The following is a 16,688-nucleotide window of genomic DNA, read 5'->3' as shown; positions in this document are numbered from 1 at the left end:
TTTACCATTTTGTATTGAAAATTATAAAAATGTCATTCTTACAAAATTATTGTTAAAATTAAGTACTATTTTTGTTTTCAATAGGAATCGAACCGCACACCTCTGTTCATACTTTGTTCATACTTTGAGTTTCAATTTTGTATTATATATTTTTAAAATAATCTATACTTTCTTGACCAATTTTTTTACAATGCAGTATAATATATCTTTTTAATTTTTAATGTATCATTTCTTTGTATTAGAATTCAATTTTAACATGATTTGATGTTAAAAAATTGAGATATTATTAGTGTTTTTATATAATAAAAATTATTAGATTATTTTTAATCATAAAAAATTATTAAAATTACAAGATTATTATTTTTAATTATATCCCGAATCCCGTGGAAATTCCCGTTCGAGCGGGGATCGGAAAGCAAAAGAATCCCCGTTCCGGGTTAGAGGCGATGATAACATTTCCCGACCCCGAAATGACCCGATGCATATCCCTTCAAACAAACTTCAAATATTTTTGTTATAATAACATAATTTTAATTTGTTTAGTAATTAGTCTTATATATCTTACAATAAATATCTAATCTCAAAATTCACGCGCTGAGCGATAATCGAACCCTACTGCAAAAAGTAAACTCTCGCCAGTTAAATTATTAAATCAAACTTGAACAGTATATATGAAAAGAAAAAGAAATAAGATAATTTAGTGATAAACTTTATGTCATCATATTTTCATTTATTTAAATTTACGAGGTGTAATCAAATTAGAAAAAATATATTATTTTTATTATGTAAATGCTATGCGAATATAAAATAAAGTTAAAATAATCATTTTACGTATTAAAAAATTATTTTTTTATAGGTACAAGTTCATTCGAGATAATATTTTAATATATATATATATATATATATAGACATGTCCATGTCTCACACAGGCTTTTACGCTAGTTTAACATTTAATTTATTTCAATAACAAAATATGACAAATATATTTGTGACAAAAGAAGTAGAAAATGTTATCAATATAAATGTGACGGCGGGAGTAATATTTTATTTATGAAATAAAACGTGATACCATTTAGGAAAATAATCAAAACTTAACGGCTACGTATAAAATTGATAAAATCTACATTTTCTGATCTAGGATTCTTGAACGGATATTTCACTAAAAAAATATTATTTTACAAAATAATACAATGAAAAGAGGAAATTACCATGGATTGAAAAGTGGATAACAACCCCTAAATTTAATCAAATCAAACATATTCAGTTTATCCTCCTTTCAAACACTGTCTGAGAAGGAATATACGAGATCATACGACTACTTCGAAGAGTATAAAGGCTTTCCTACGTGAAAACCTTCAATTTAGTGCACAATACAATATTATGTTATAAATATAAATATGTGTGAATTTACGATAAATAGGAATGCAACAATAACAATAAGTAAATTGGATAAGACAAACATGAACTCATATTCATATTCACGTGGGACTTACCTATGTATCTCTAATTTTAAATACTTATCAAGCCCATAGTTGTATTTAAACGATGAGTGCACAAATATAATAGCTTTGTAATATTGTGACAACTCGGGTCAAATCCCGATTTTTTTTCGAAAACCGAGTTAAATCCCGATTCCGAGTCGCAAATAAGCCGAAACCTACTGTCCCAAATGCAAACAACTTGAGTAACTACTAGCCCACCACAGGCCCCCAAAATATCATGATTTGTTGGTGTAAGTAGCAGTGGTACTTTGTTTTATAAACTAAACAGAAGTCTCAAATCTCTTCCACGTGAGGTTGGGGTGTTACAAACTCCCCCACTTAAACTCCTGACGTCCTCGTCAGGCCCGAACAGACATCCCATAGGACCCATATCGTACCTCTCTACCTATTGTGGGATAATACCGGCTGATTTCGTATCCCCGCTTTCAGACCTCTTGCCATTGTGGGATAATACCAGCCTTCGTGTCCCCACCTCCGGCAATTTGACGCATCAAGCTTTCGAGAGTCGGCATCGATACCATATGTGACAACCCAGGTCAAATTCCGAGTATTTTTCGAAAACTGGGTAAAGTCTCGATTCCGAGTCAGAAATGAGCCGAAACCTACTGTTTAAAATGCAGCCAACTTGGATAACGACTAGCCCACCAGAGGCCCCAAAAAGATCATGTTTTGTTGATGCAAGTAGTAGTAATATTTTGTCTTATAAACTGAACAAAATCCCAAATATCCTCGATGCGGGACTTGGGTGTTACAAATATGAGATACACTAGTTGACATAACCTCATCTAATTTAATGGGTCGTCGAAAAGTAATCCTATCTAATGCCATGTTATCTGTCGTGATATTTAAAATTTTAATATCAAACCTCAATTGATCAATCCACGTTCTACGCGAGCGACTCTACTTTTTTCCCCGTATATATATGTTATATCCAAAATTTGGCATTAAATTGACTCGGGTCAAACACGGGCTAGTTACAGTCACACTCGGCATTGCGTTGTGGGAGTTAGGACGCGTCCAAGCCTACAGGACGTGCCTACTTGAGAAGGGATATGTTACGAGGCGGGGAGAGTGCATGGTCAAGGAAGGACGCGCCCAGGCGTTATGGACGCGTCAATGTTTATGAAAGTGTTTGGCAGATGAAATCTTATGGTGATGGACGCTCTAGGACGCGCCTACCTTAGCAAGGATGTGTCGTTGAAAGTGAAATGTTGTGCATGATGGTTTAGAGGAGACGGTGCAAGTCTAATAAGGTTAAGGACGCGCCCTATATTCTAGGACGTGTCCTGTGACTTTACATGTTATAAGAAACGATTAAAGCAGGGTTGGATTTGTGGAGGTTAGGACGCGCCCAATTGGTTAGGACGCGTCCTGTGTTTGATCTATATACTTTTGATGTTGAATTCAGGACAAAGCTTGCATGGAGAGGAGCAATGGAGGATTATTTTTACTAATGTATTTGTTGCAGGTACTCTCTGAAGAATTCCCTCCTTGAGATGGTCAAGGAGGGGGATGTCCGTGAAAAGCTTGAAGGCCTCTAGGGGTATGCCTGATGATTGAAGGCCTCCTCCTGTATTCAACGGGTGTCCTCGTTGGGGATGTGGGGTTTACTTTGGTGTGTGCTTTGGGAGCTCTGTTCTTGTATTCAACGGGTGTCCTCGTTGGAGAACTTTGGAGTCATCCTGCACTTTGCACCCAAGAGCTTGGGATCACCTGTCCTGCTTTCTGGTGGGTTATCCTCATTCGGGGGACAGGGACGCGTCTGGCATTTGGGGTGAACCGTGGCTATACCTGCGTTCGTAAATTAAGGGAGATAGATGTAGCAGAGTGTTATCCTTGCGCAGGGAGATGCACTATCCGTGAAGTCCTACGATTACGGACGAGCCTTGGGCCTTTGCGGTTGGGCCTCATAGTTGGACATTCCTAAAGCTAGCGGAAGATGGATATCAGATGGGCTTCTACTGGGTTTAGGAGTAAGAAGTCTAAATTCATTAGACTTCCTGTTCTACGAGAACTACGTCAGGCTTGATCCCTATATAAAGGGTACGTAGGCACATTGAGAGGGTAAGAAGTTGAGAGCTGAAAAGAGAGCCACCACTTACTCTGATCAATCTCAGCCTAAAACAACCACAATCAACCACACACCGCTTAAGTTTCCGGCAAAGAACCACCGTCACAGATCTTAGTTCCGGCGAGAAACCTCAATCTTTGTTGTTACCAGATTCCTCCGTCAACAATATATATATATATATATATATATATATATATAGACATTCAACCCCTCAAACTAAGTCCGATACTCGTTATCTTTAAACATGTTCATATTAACATAGTCGACCATCCCTTATTTTTTCCATAAAAGACTCAACACCTGATACTCGTCAAAATTCACCATTCGACATATAATTTATCATCATACAACCACAGATTTATCGAAATACACGCATTTTCATTCGTTATCTTTATTTAACGCTCTTGGGCCTTTGTCGGTGGCCAAAATTCCAAACCAGATAGCGTCTAAATTGTTTAATACATAAAATTACTATTTTCTTTTTTATTTTTTAAAAAGTTAAGTACTACTCTTTTTTTTTGTCAGGAACGGGACAAGTACTTCGCTATAGGTAAAAGTCGCACTTTTATTTTTACTAGCTTTACAACCCTTATGAGACACATGTCTTTATTAATATTTTCATATTATTTTAAATTATATTAAATTTATTTTTAGATCATTGCCTTATTACAATATTTATAAATAATAATATAAATATTTGTTGTTGAGTGGATTCGAACCTAAATCTTGAGTAGTGTATAAATAATAATATAAATATTTGTTGTTGGCGGGGTTCGAACCTGGAAGTTTTAATAGTATATAAATAATAATATAAATATTTGTTGTTGGCGGGGTTTGAACTTGGGGGCTTGAGTTGTGTATATTTTTTTGGTATTTGAATCTAACGGTCTTGATCACTTATTAAAAAGATCCGGCGGTCATAAATGGGGATAACGAAACTAACCAAAAAAGCATAACAAATTATACTCCATTCCGATTATTATTGTATAGTAACGGTCATAAATGAGAATAACCAAACTAATAAAAAAAGCATACTAAATTATACCCCCTTCCGGTTATTATAGTATATTAATATAGATATAGATTTTTTTTGAAATGCCACTAATAAAGATTTTGGATTTTTGCTTATCTTAATAAAATATTTTTATCTATTGGCCTTTTCTTCTTCCCCCAAATAAAGTGGAAAAAAGTGGTATTTTAATTGTCTTCTTTGGACGCCTGATTTAGAAGTAGACAAAAGCCAGTTTTGATGGTTGCCTAATCATTGTTCTTTGGAAGCCCGTTTTCACCAATATAAAAGTTTCAGTAATCGTAAGACAATTTGTATATTTCTTTCGATGTTCAGGTCACACATTTGAAGAATACTGGAAAAAGAGTTTGGAGTGATCAAGCGGCCGTTACCATCTTCATTTATTGAATGATTTCCAATATTTTATGTTCAACATTTTCAGATTGTCCACCTTTTTTGGCACTTCATTTGTATAATATAATTATTGGGTAATCATGGAGGCATACGTGGGTTTGTGTAGTGTTTGAGACACCACACCATTACATTTTTTTGAGATATAAGGGTCGGTGTTGTGGGTGTTCCATTGCTATTGGGTACTTTTTTAAGAAGATATATACATCATATACATCTTGTCTGGGTGGATCTCTGAAGAAAAATGAGTGACTTGCGACAGTCACTTTCGATATTGTATCTTATAATTTATTCATTGTTCTTAATTTTATGAGTCATTTATTGTGTTTATTTAGTATTTTTTTGTTCTTGTAAGTGGTGTAATTTCATTGATGGCAACTTGTAGTCGTGGTGTTTTGGAGAGTAGAGGGAGTAATAGGGAGGTTGTTGATTCTATCTTCAGGGTAGGTTCTTTGAATGTAGGCACTCTTACTGGGAAGTTTTTGGAACTTGTAGATGGCTTAAAGAAAAGACATGTTGATGCAATTTGTGTGCAAGAGATTATGTGGAAGAGTGCTAAGACAAAGGAATCCAATAAATTTAAACTATGGCATTCAGGTGTTGTAACCAATATGAATGGTGTTGGTATTATGTTACGTACACAATTGAGGAATAATATAGTGGTGGTGATTCGATTTAATGATAGGGTGATGATGATTAAACTAGTTGTGGATGTTGTGGTTGTTAATATTGTTGGTGCCTACGCTCCACATGCTGGTTTGGGAGATAAGGAGAAAAAAATTCTTCTGAGATTGTTTAGATGATTGAGTTAGTACAATACCTAGTGATCAAATTTTATATATCGGGGGTGATTTTAATGGCCATATTGGTGAGCATTATGATGGATATATTGGTACTCATAGGGGTTTTGGATATGGTATAAGGAATGAATGTGGGTGTACTCTTTTAGAATTTGCATTAACTCATGAATTAGTGATAGTTAATTCTTGTTTCAAAAAGAGGGATGCTCATTTAATTACTTTTAAGAGTGGTGGTTGTAGCACGCAAATAGATTATTTTCTTACGAGAAGACGCAACAAAAATTATAAAGATTGTAAAGTGATTCCGGATGAGATGTGTGCTACACAATATCGTTTGTTGGTAATGAATATTTTTATGAGGAGAAAGAGAATAATAGGTATTCAGGAGACGACACCGCGTATTTTATGAAAAAATCTGAAAGGTGAAAGAGTACGGATTTTCAAGGAACGAATTGATTTGGAACAAAGAAGCTTTGTTGGGGATGATGTAAACCAAATATGGAATCATCTGGCTTCTTTAATTAGGGGTGTGGCTAAAGATATGTTAGAAATCAACTCGAGGAAAATTCATGATCAAAAAGATGCTTGGTGGTGGAATGAGGATGTGCAAGAGCGAGTAAAAGTTAAACAAGCACGCTTTAGGGAGCTTATATGCTGCAATGAATAAGAGGAATTTGATACAAAGAAAATTCTTTATAAGGAAGCAAAACGTCTAGCAAAACGGGCTGTGGTGGAGGCGAAAGATAAGGCTTATGAAGAAATGTATATAGGTCTATCTACAAATGAGGGAGCAAATGGAATTTATAAAATAGCAAATGCTCGAGAAAAGAGACAACGAGATTTGGGATTTGTCAGATTTATTAAGGATGAAAATGCACGCGTGTTAGTTAAGGATGATGATATTAAATGTAGACGGTATCACTATTTCAGACAGTTATTTAACGTCTTGTATAAGTGGAGAGGAGATTGAATGAGAAACAGTTCGTCAATCGCATTACGATTCTAATATACAACCTATAAATGGTAAAGAAATTGAGTTGACATTAAGGAAGATGGGTAAAGGTAAAGCCACTAGTCCAGACAAAATACCTATAAAGGTATGATGGTGTTTAGGTAAGGAGGGTGAGCGGTGGTTGGCTCAACTCTTCAATCTTATTTTTCGGACTGGTAAGATACCACATGAATGGAAGCTTAGCATGGTTATTACAATTTACAATAATAAGAGTGATGCTCAGAATTGTAGTAATTTTCGTGGTATTAAACTTTTAAGTCATATTATGAAATTATGGGAGCGAGTGATTGAAATTAGGCTTAGAAGCAAGGTTACAGTGTCAGAAAATCAATTTGGTTTCATGCATGTAAAGTCGACAATGGAGGCGATTCATTTTCTTAGGTGTTTAATGGAGAAATATAGGGAACGTAGGAGGGACCTGCACATGGTGTTTATAGATTTGGAAAAAGCTTATAATAGTGTTCCGCGCAGCGTAATTTGGACAAGTTTGGAGAGTGAAGGCGTGTCTTGGCTATATGTGAGGGCAATTTAGGAAATGTATTCTCATGTAATGACTTGTGTCAGGACACCTGTTGGTGATACTCAATATTTTCCGGTCAAGATAGGACTTCATCAAGGATCATCATTAAATCCATTTTTATTCGCAATAATTATAGATGTACTCACTAGAGGAATCCAGGATGTTGTACCGTGGTGTATGATTTTTGCGGATGACATAGTTATCATTAATGAGTAAAAGTCGGAGATTAATGAGAAGTTAGAATAATGGAGAGTTACATTAGAGACTTCGGGCTTGCGTGTTAGTCATTCAAAAACTGAATACATGTGGTGTAATTTTAGTAACGAACCAGATGAAGAGGGGGTTGATGTTAGGATTGGAGAGCATTTATTAGTTCCGAAAGAAAGTTTCAAGTATTTGGGATCTATGATTCATAAAGATGGTAAGATAGATGCAGATGTTACTCATCATATCCCATCTGGATGGTTAAAGTGGAGGGTTGCTTCAAGAGTACTGTGTGATAAAAAAGATTCCTTTAAAATTAAAAGAAAGATTTTATCGAATGGCGATTAGACCACCTTTGTTGTATGGGGCGGAATGTTAGGCGGTAACAAAGGCCCAAGAACAACGCCTAAAGGTAGCGGAAATGAGGATGTTGCGTTGGATTGTGGCCGCACCTTGTTAGATAGATTGCCAATGGGTTTTTTCAGAAGGAAATTAAGAGTTGCATCTATAATAAAAAAAAGTAAGGGAAGGTAAATTGCGATGGTTTGGACATGTTCGGAGGAGGCATATAACGGCTCCAGTGCGGAGAGTTGAAGGTTTAGTGTTGCCGGGTGTGAGAAGGAAAGGATGACCGAGAAGAACTTGGGATAACCTACTTTCACTAGATTTGCATTTTTTAAACCTTCGGGGGATATGGTATTAGATAGAAGGTGTTGGAGGCGTCGAATTAGAGTGGTTGACTAACTTATGGGATAGATTGATTTTGTATTTTGAGATTTAGTAGCATACATTGTTAGTCACATATAGTGTCAGTTTATTCATTCTGTTAAGGTACTTAATTCTATTATTATTGTATTATGAGTTTCATACATTATTGACACTAATCATTTTTTTGGTAGATCAAATGTCTTGTCTTTTTTGAACAGGGAGTTATTTGATTTACAAATTAGAAATTCTGCGAGTGTTCTTAAGCAAGATTGGGTTGAAAATATCAAAAGTGTTTTTATGTGGGATAAAAGTGACTACAAACGGTCACTATTCGGTATTGCGTATTATATCTTTTTATTATTCTATATTTATGCATGTTCACACACAAGCCGAAGGTCTTTTGAAACATAATCTTTTGGGGAAGGCTGCGTACATCATACCCTCCCCAAGTTTTGTGGGATATACAGTATACATTTGGTTTGGTTTTTTCTTTTCTGCACCAAGTAACCAAACCGGTATAAACAAAAACTCTCCTTTAAAGATAATAGAATAAGATAACATAAGTTTCTCTCCTTATTATTCATTTATTTTAATATTTTACTTACAAAGAAATAAAAGATTAATATGTAAAACTTTGGCATAAAATAAGCCCATATGTTCTCAAAGTATCAACAAACATTCTCAACCAGGAAATAAAGAGCCTAAGATCACATCAAGGATTATGGGCATGCCATACCCTTTTTTCTTTTCAACTGAATGGGCATGCTATAGCCTACATACATACATGTCTTTCTACAGGCCAAGTCCTCTAAAGGTGGATGAGAGAAAGAGCCAAAAGAAGAGCTATCATAGCCACTCATCTTCTGAAATGTGGACAACTGCTCGACCAACTAATATGCAATCCTAATCACTTCACTACTAGTTGCTAGCTGCTATCTCTCTGCTTTGCATATCACTGAGGATACATTTGATTATCAAACACAGATGGCTCTTTCAATTCAATCCATGGCTGCCCAGAAACCCCTTCCTTCAGTTGCTAAAACTGTTGCTCCAAAAAAGGTCAGTATTTCCATATGAATCAGAATCATTTAGGTGTGTGTGTTTTTAATCAGAATCATTTAGTCTTCTGTGCTGCATTATCTAAGAGGTAATACTTTGAATTTGTTATACTCAAGGCCACAACATCATCATCATCAATCAAGCTTTTGACAAGAGTGCAACAATTGAAACTTCTAACAAAAGCGGAGAAAGCTGGATTACTTTCGGCGGCAGAGGACTTTGGACTATCACTTTCGTCGATAGAGAAACTTGGTCTCCTCTCTAAAGCTGAAGAACTTGGAGTCCTTTCAGCAGCAACTGATCCCGGAACCCCGTCTGCACTCTTGAACCTGAGCCTGGGATTGCTACTTGTAGGTCCTCTGTGTGCTTACTTAGTGCCAGAAGATTATCCCTGGGAAGCAGGGTTGCAAGTTGCTGTCGCCCTGCTCTGTGTAGTCGGTGGATCTGCTGCTTTTGCAGCATCAAATTTTGTATCTAATTTGCAGAAATCAAACTGAATTTGAGGATAAAGATGTTCTGCTAATTACATTTTGTGCATTCAGACATGTGTATGTTTATATAGTGGAATAAACATTATCATTCAGCAGATAATATTCTTTAAAATGCTAGCAGGAAAAGGTTGCCTTGATATATCAGCGTCTGATCAGGTATATCCGTGTCAAAAGACTCAGATCTCAGAACACCGAAGCAACAGCTATTCATGCATTTCATAATTTAATAGCCATTTTAGTGCTGACTGCCTCTTAACCACAATTTTAAGAAACATCAGTCGTAACATACTAATAAGAACCCTGAATTCTAGAACAAATATTTCATTAATGAAAGGTCAGAATCATTAAACAGCCCACTTTTATCTACCCCAACTCGCTCAACACGTTGATAGCGATACTCGGTGTTACGTCCACCATTACTAGTTGGGCGCCTTGAAAAATTGTGATTGTTTCTGAACTCACTTCCACCATACCTGTCTTCGATGTTTCCATGTCTCTGGAAACCGTCCTGGTATACACCCCTCCCTGAAGTATTCCTATCAGTATTTCCACTGCTCCCAACTGTGAAGAAACATCTCAAAAATGTTAAATGATTATATAAAAAGATAAACATATTACGATAATAAACTTTATTTCTTAAAAAGGATAACATGAAAATTATACTAGCCTTTGATAGTGGATAGCTTTTCCTCCACCACAACGTGACGTCTGCCAAGTACAATCGGTGATTCCTAAATGTTAAATAGAGAAAACATTATCAACAATAGGGTAAAATGTGCAGAAATGATTCACACAAAATGTGCTAGCCGAAATTGGGAATGTAGAACATGCAGCGAATGCAATTTAAATAGGCTGCAATCCGTGTTAGTCAAGCAGCTACTAAAAGATTGAACTGTAAATTACAAAATAAGAGAAATCTAGATGCTTAGGTAAACAATCTTGTTATTAATTTAATTTCAACTGGAAAATTTGTATTAGAACATTGAAGACAAAGTGAATTCTGATGAAGAAGAAGGCTTCCAATTACCATTATAAACAAATGAGAATTCCCGACGTCCAGTATATAGAAGGTAAATGATCCAGTACATACATAAAATGAAAGTAAACGTAGATAATTATTATAAAAAAAATAAAGAACTGGAAACTTGGCCTGCAATCTGCAAAATTACACTGAATCAAAGAGAAAAACATTGAAGTACTGTCTTTTGACAGTCCTTTCTCTATGGCCCTTTTAACACATTTTCCATATAAAGAGATTTGTACTTCAATTCAGGCGAACCACTTGTCACTGCCAACCTCCCTTAAATTTAAATTAATCTACATGTGATACAAATAAGGTTTATTAATGGAAATAGAAACATTAAATATTTCTTCCCCTGTTTAGCAAAAAAAACATAAAAAAAAGTTCTTCCCCTTGTTCACTTTTGGCACGATTTAACTTGTTAACTTGCCCCTTCACTCTAGTATTGTTGTGACATCTGGCCAATAATGGTGATGGGCCCTTAAACCTTGTGGTGGTACTGATATCAGAAAGAAAGGTTTAGCATTGAAGTGGTTTAGTTGTGACAGGAAGAAGGCAGACGCAGTTGTAATAGGAAAGTAGATGGTAATACATAGTAGCCATAGAATGCAATATATCCAGCTTACCATGTTTATAGTACTGCATCAGCCTAAAATAATTTCTAAAGAAGAGAAAACACAAATTCTAACTAAGTAGATGTCAGTGAATAGACAACTTCCGCTGTTGTCGTCGAGTTAAAAATCATGCACACCCCGTGGCCTCATCATATAATTATGTAACAAAATATCCGGAGACACATGTTCATAATATTTGAGGCCTTGTGTTCACAATAACTATATAAACAGGGTATGGTTTAGGTCATCACTACTATGTAGTATGAGATACTTTCATTTAAAGTCTAGAATCTAATAAAATAGAAGTACCATTTATTGTACCTTTATTGCATTTTGCATAGATTCCACTGTTTCAAATTCAACAAAGCCATAGCGGTATCCATGTTGCTGAAATAGATATAGAGAAGACAGAACAGATAACCACAATTGAGCAATTCACTACAGCAATATCTGAATTATTATTATAATATACAAAAAGTTAGAAAGTCACCCTGTGAATTTTGAGTTGTACACCACCATGTTTTATATGGCCAAACTTTGAAAATTCTTCAATTACATGCTCAACAGTTACATTTGAAGGCAAATTTCGTATGTAAATGGAGTGGCCTTCAACTACATGTAAAGAAATCCATGTAAAAGAAACATATATTCGCTAAAAATATTAAAATTGTTGTTTGTAATACACATCAAACAATAAGTCAGTCATATGCTTATCCTTGGCCTTTTTCTTTAAGAATATAATTTAAAATGTGGTACACACAAAAGTCCAAACAGAGATTCATAAACAATTTTTTTTTATTGAGTAACAATCTAAATGTCATTACCATCTTCCTGAGGATTGCTACCTTCAAGACCGCGATTGCTACCTTCAAGACCATTGTCAATAGTTGGAAATGATGCAGCTGGTTCAGAAGAAAGCTTCGGAGAACCACGTCTATTTGGACTAGCTTTAGTAGGAGCCCACCTCAAATCACTAGCTGGATATGCAGCAGCCTTTGTTACCTTCAGCTACAATAAACTCAAACATATAGATGATGTAAAAGAGAGAAAAGAATAAAAACGTACGGTAAAAACTAAAAACATAATAATAAATTAAGGAAGTTGATAAATAAGCTCCACAATCTACTATCAAAGCCCCAGTTCTTAATTTTTACATGAAAAGTATTACATAATTTCTCATATTTTGGATGAAGAAATTACATTAAGGTTGTATGTAATTATGTAATTTACATGTCAAAAATCAAGAATGGGAGATTGAACAGTAAAGAGAGAGCTTATTCATCAATTCCCAAAATTAATATATATCATGCATGGACTCACAATTGAAGCATAAGACCTATTCTCTTGCTGAACTACAGAGGAATCTGAGCTGATGGCTGCCATTGTACCATTCTGACTAGAATCAGTTTGTTGTTCATTAACAATCTCAGGTACAACATCTGAATGTTTCTCATTATCTACAGGACTACAATTTTCTCCATTTTCCCGAGCTTCGCAAACTTCAGCATTTTCAGTCTCAAAAGTATTTGAAGGATCATAAGCATAACTAGGCAATACATGAGCGTCGTCTAGAACAAAGAAAACAAAGCCAAATGATGAAGGATGGATATTAGTTTCTACCAAAACAAATATGTGACGACATGCTTTAAAAGCTATGACATTGAAATGAACACAGATAAAAAACCTGAATCAGATGTCAAAGTTGCCGATGGAACACTGTCACCATTACTATCAACAGGTTTAGAGTTCACCTCCAACTGCACTCTTTCCTCAACATACCTTAAAATATCATTCAGCACAAAGTAGCCCTTCTCTTGTGGAGCTAAAAAGAAGGTTTGGCAGAATCTTCTTTTTACATTGTCAGCCCCAACCACAGAACCAGTTACTACAACAATTACCCCTTCTTGATAAGAATCTTGAGCATCTACTGTTTCAATTTCTGGCTTAAAGTTTTTACAATCCACTGACTGCATTTTCTCATCAATATCCTGATCCAAAGTAACCAATAGCATAAGCTATTATATATAAACTAACAAATCCAAAACAATTAGAAAGTGAATATACTAACAATGCACCTACTTTCAAGGTAGTCACTGATGTCATAGTCCCATCCGTATTAGGTCGGCCTAAAACACTTGATTCATTATAAAATTTATAGACCGACTCTGGGGAGATGCTAAGAACATAGTAATACTGGTCCACAAAAGCCTTTCCAACATATTGAGCACCAAGAGACACAGCAGCAGGATGATTTGCTTCTGGGACCGTCATCTGCATGAAAAAAACCCACATCAGCATAGAGCACAACGAACCATCAGTAATTCAATCATATATTAGAAAAAGCAAAATATACAAGTCATTTGTCATAAAATCTCCAACCCATAAAAAACTATAAGAATCAACAACATTATAAACAGTTGCAGTCACCAACAACTCAAAACACTATACCCTGTTCTCAATATTCAAAATTAGAAAAAAAAACATTTTGCCTTGGACCGTGTTGGTTTATTCAATCAAAAACAAAAAAACATAAACAATCCATCTCTCCGTCTTCGTACAAATAAATTCAATTCAAGTTCCCCTATGAACCATTTTAGCCCAAAAACTCTACAAACCATCTAAACACCCGTTACAAAAATACAAATCACCATCAAAATACTGCAAAACACTGTCACAATATTACAAATCACCGCCCTAAAAAATAATAATCACAAGTTTCTAGTTTGTACATTAAATTAATTCGCATTCGAACAAAAACACCTCTACAGACTTCAAGTAAAAATCACTAGCCCACCTAAAAAATACCCACATAATTAGACCACTAAACAAGTAGCACAACTAAAAACCCAAAAATCACCCATTTCAAAACTAGGGTTTAACTGAACTCAATTTTTACAAAACCCCACAAGATATTTATGGTAACCCCACTTAATCACACTCAAATATCTCAAAATAAAGCTGACCCATTTCAAGAAACACTCATTAAAACCCTAAGAAGGTAAAATCATACACAAATAATTACACATAATCACTAGATCAACAAAAAAATTGATTTTTTACCATAAAATATAAAGAAAAAATGGGAACCAAGAAAATGCATGTAAATAAAATAATACAAGAGTGGTAGAAGCATGCATATATGTAAAAAAATATGTACCATGAAGAAATGGAGGTACCTTTCTTGGGGAGTGTTTGTGTTGTGGGGAGATGAAACGACGGAGCACAGATTTTTCTTAAAAAGTTTGCAAAATGAATAATAGTGTAGAATAATAGCGTGCACTACTATATTTAGCAACGAAAATAATAATAATTCAATATGTAAATGTACGGGGAAGAAATGGGATGGCTGGCAGCCAAAGAGTGTGTGTGACATTTTCCGATCATGGCTTGGACCGATATTATTTTAAAAAGTCGCGTTTTGCAGCGCATTTCAAAAATTATACGATATTTTACTCTTTTTTTTTATATTTAGAGTCTCATTTGTTGCACAATCTGCAAAATCAAGCAAAGAAAAGTATCGTGTTCGTGTGTGAATAAAACAAATAACGAAAACAAAATTAAGTAACGAGGAGACAAGAATGAAAAAAACCCGAGTCCAGTGCGTGACCGTCTCCTTAAAGCGTATTAGCCCTCACCGTATGTGTGAGCAAATCGCTTCGCGTAATTAAACGAGTTGCAGTGACATTCTAAAGCAGAGCGTCACTTTCAGTGAGTTTGAGACGAGTAATAAACTATCACCGACGAATACACAGAGAATAGAGAATGGTCAAGATTTCGAATGAATAAAACCCTACAACTTAGTGATGAATATACTGGGATAACAAAACTTATGCGCTACTCCATTAATTAATTAAACACGTTAATTTATTGATTCCGCTAATATTAATATGTAATCGACTCGAACTAATATTATGTCAAATCAATTATAATTATAATATAAAAAATGAATTAATTATTTAAAGGCCAAGCCTGGTGGAAATAAGAATTAGTAAAACTAACGCGATTGAACGACCCAATTTTCTGCTACATTCGTGTCCGCAAGTCGCACATGCGCCCTTTGCAAGCTTATTAACACATTTATACACTACTAAATTGTTGTGCTATAAAAAGTAATGGAAGCCCGATTTCCATTTCAATGTGAGATGTAAATTGCACACTTGCATTTTTCACTCTTAAGGGATGATCTTTAGATAATCATATCTCATTCATCTCTTAGTCATTTTGAGTGATTCAAACTGTCTCGGAAAGCTATCCCGGAGGAGCACGCATTCCAAGCGTCACTTGTTGCGCACACGCAATAATCCCTCACTCAAGTATGACTCAAAATGACTACCCATATTTTCTAACAATGCCCCACATGGATGATATTGATGTTTCCGTAGCACACATCAGACAGATAGACATGGAGTTGGACTTGGTGATAGTTTATTTGATTAAATATAACATATGTTAGGTAAAGAATGTTTCCTGAACTTTCACTCGAATAAGCATATCTACTTTACTGGTAGACAATGGACGTATTTGTCCTTGAATTGTTCGAAAATTTGTGTAAACGATGATATACTTCTCACTATATCTTTTATGACTCGTTCAACTCTTATGAGTATGTCCATTTTGGCCATGGAACATCATCCTGGTTCTACATGAGTTTCTACAAAATTGTGCCTCGCAATTTTCCTTTGAAGCAGCCCCACTCCTCTCCCACATAGGTGATCTTTATAGTATAGAGTAACCCGCGTTTACTCAACTGAATTCCATGCTTTAAATTCTGAATTCCACGTATTCACCAAAGATCATTAAAAGCTCAACAACCTAACCACGTACCATATAGGTTTCACTGTTTCCTTATCATATGAACAAGTCAGGGGTTACCCCCACATTGATTTGGTCATCATGATTTAGTTGGCCCATTGAACCAAGTTCTTGAGATCCCCAGTCAGCAATGGGTGGGTGTCCATCATGACGCCATTAAGCAATAGGCTTAAGACCCATGCCCCTTGATCATTTTTCAGCCACTTCTCTTGATAACCCTTTGATTAGCGGATCCACAATATTATCCTTTGATGGTATATAGTCAATAGTGATAATTCCGGTTGAGATTAATTGTCTAATGAACTATGTTGTCATCATATATGTTAGGAATATGTTGTGAACTTGATGATAAGTTGAAAAAAATACCTTAGTAGATTTAACTTAGTGTTTTTGTAGCTCTCGACAAATGTTCTACAATAGTCCCGACGGATGAACTTTATAGTCCCGATATATG

The 16,688-nt window shown here is 35.3% G+C and overlaps 3 protein-coding genes across 6 annotated transcripts; 2 read left to right on the top strand and 1 right to left on the bottom strand.

The window, feature by feature from the left end:
• The first annotated feature begins 5,364 nt into the window (after positions 1 to 5,364).
• Positions 5,365 to 5,796, top strand: LOC141714844 (uncharacterized). The gene has a single exon (XM_074518340.1). The coding sequence runs from the start codon at positions 5,365 to 5,367 to the stop codon at positions 5,794 to 5,796; it is 432 nt and encodes a 143-aa protein (XP_074374441.1).
• A 3,217-nt stretch (positions 5,797 to 9,013) lies between these two features.
• LOC141713132 (uncharacterized) lies at positions 9,014 to 9,837 on the top strand. The gene is made up of 2 exons (XM_074516408.1): positions 9,014 to 9,296; positions 9,413 to 9,837. Exons 1-2 carry the CDS (start codon positions 9,222 to 9,224, stop codon positions 9,791 to 9,793), a joined length of 456 nt encoding a protein of 151 aa, XP_074372509.1. The 5' UTR covers positions 9,014 to 9,221; the 3' UTR covers positions 9,794 to 9,837.
• Positions 9,838 to 9,991: 154 nt separating this feature from the next.
• Positions 9,992 to 14,801, bottom strand: LOC141713131 (nuclear transport factor 2-like). 4 transcript variants are annotated; one of them, XM_074516404.1, is made up of 9 exons: positions 14,580 to 14,801; positions 13,502 to 13,693; positions 13,107 to 13,410; positions 12,743 to 12,990; positions 12,247 to 12,430; positions 11,913 to 12,034; positions 11,744 to 11,809; positions 10,455 to 10,518; positions 9,992 to 10,348 (listed from the first exon to the last, which is right to left on the bottom strand). In XM_074516404.1, the coding sequence occupies exons 1-9, from the start codon at positions 14,793 to 14,795 to the stop codon at positions 10,095 to 10,097; spliced, it is 1,650 nt and encodes a 549-aa protein (XP_074372505.1). In that variant the 5' UTR covers positions 14,796 to 14,801; the 3' UTR covers positions 9,992 to 10,094. The 4 variants fall into 4 exon arrangements, with proteins under 4 accessions (XP_074372505.1, XP_074372506.1, XP_074372507.1 ...); XM_074516405.1 differs by having other exon boundaries at positions 12,268 to 12,430; XM_074516406.1 differs by having other exon boundaries at positions 14,599 to 14,721.
• Positions 14,802 to 16,688: the final 1,887 nt, after the last annotated feature.

The sequence above is a fragment of the Apium graveolens genome, chromosome 3 (assembly GCF_009905375.1).
Source record: "Apium graveolens cultivar Ventura chromosome 3, ASM990537v1, whole genome shotgun sequence".
Classification (NCBI taxonomy): domain Eukaryota; kingdom Viridiplantae; phylum Streptophyta; class Magnoliopsida; order Apiales; family Apiaceae; genus Apium; species Apium graveolens.
Note: the sequence above shows the minus strand (reverse complement) of the source record. Positions and strands in the feature narration are given on the sequence as shown.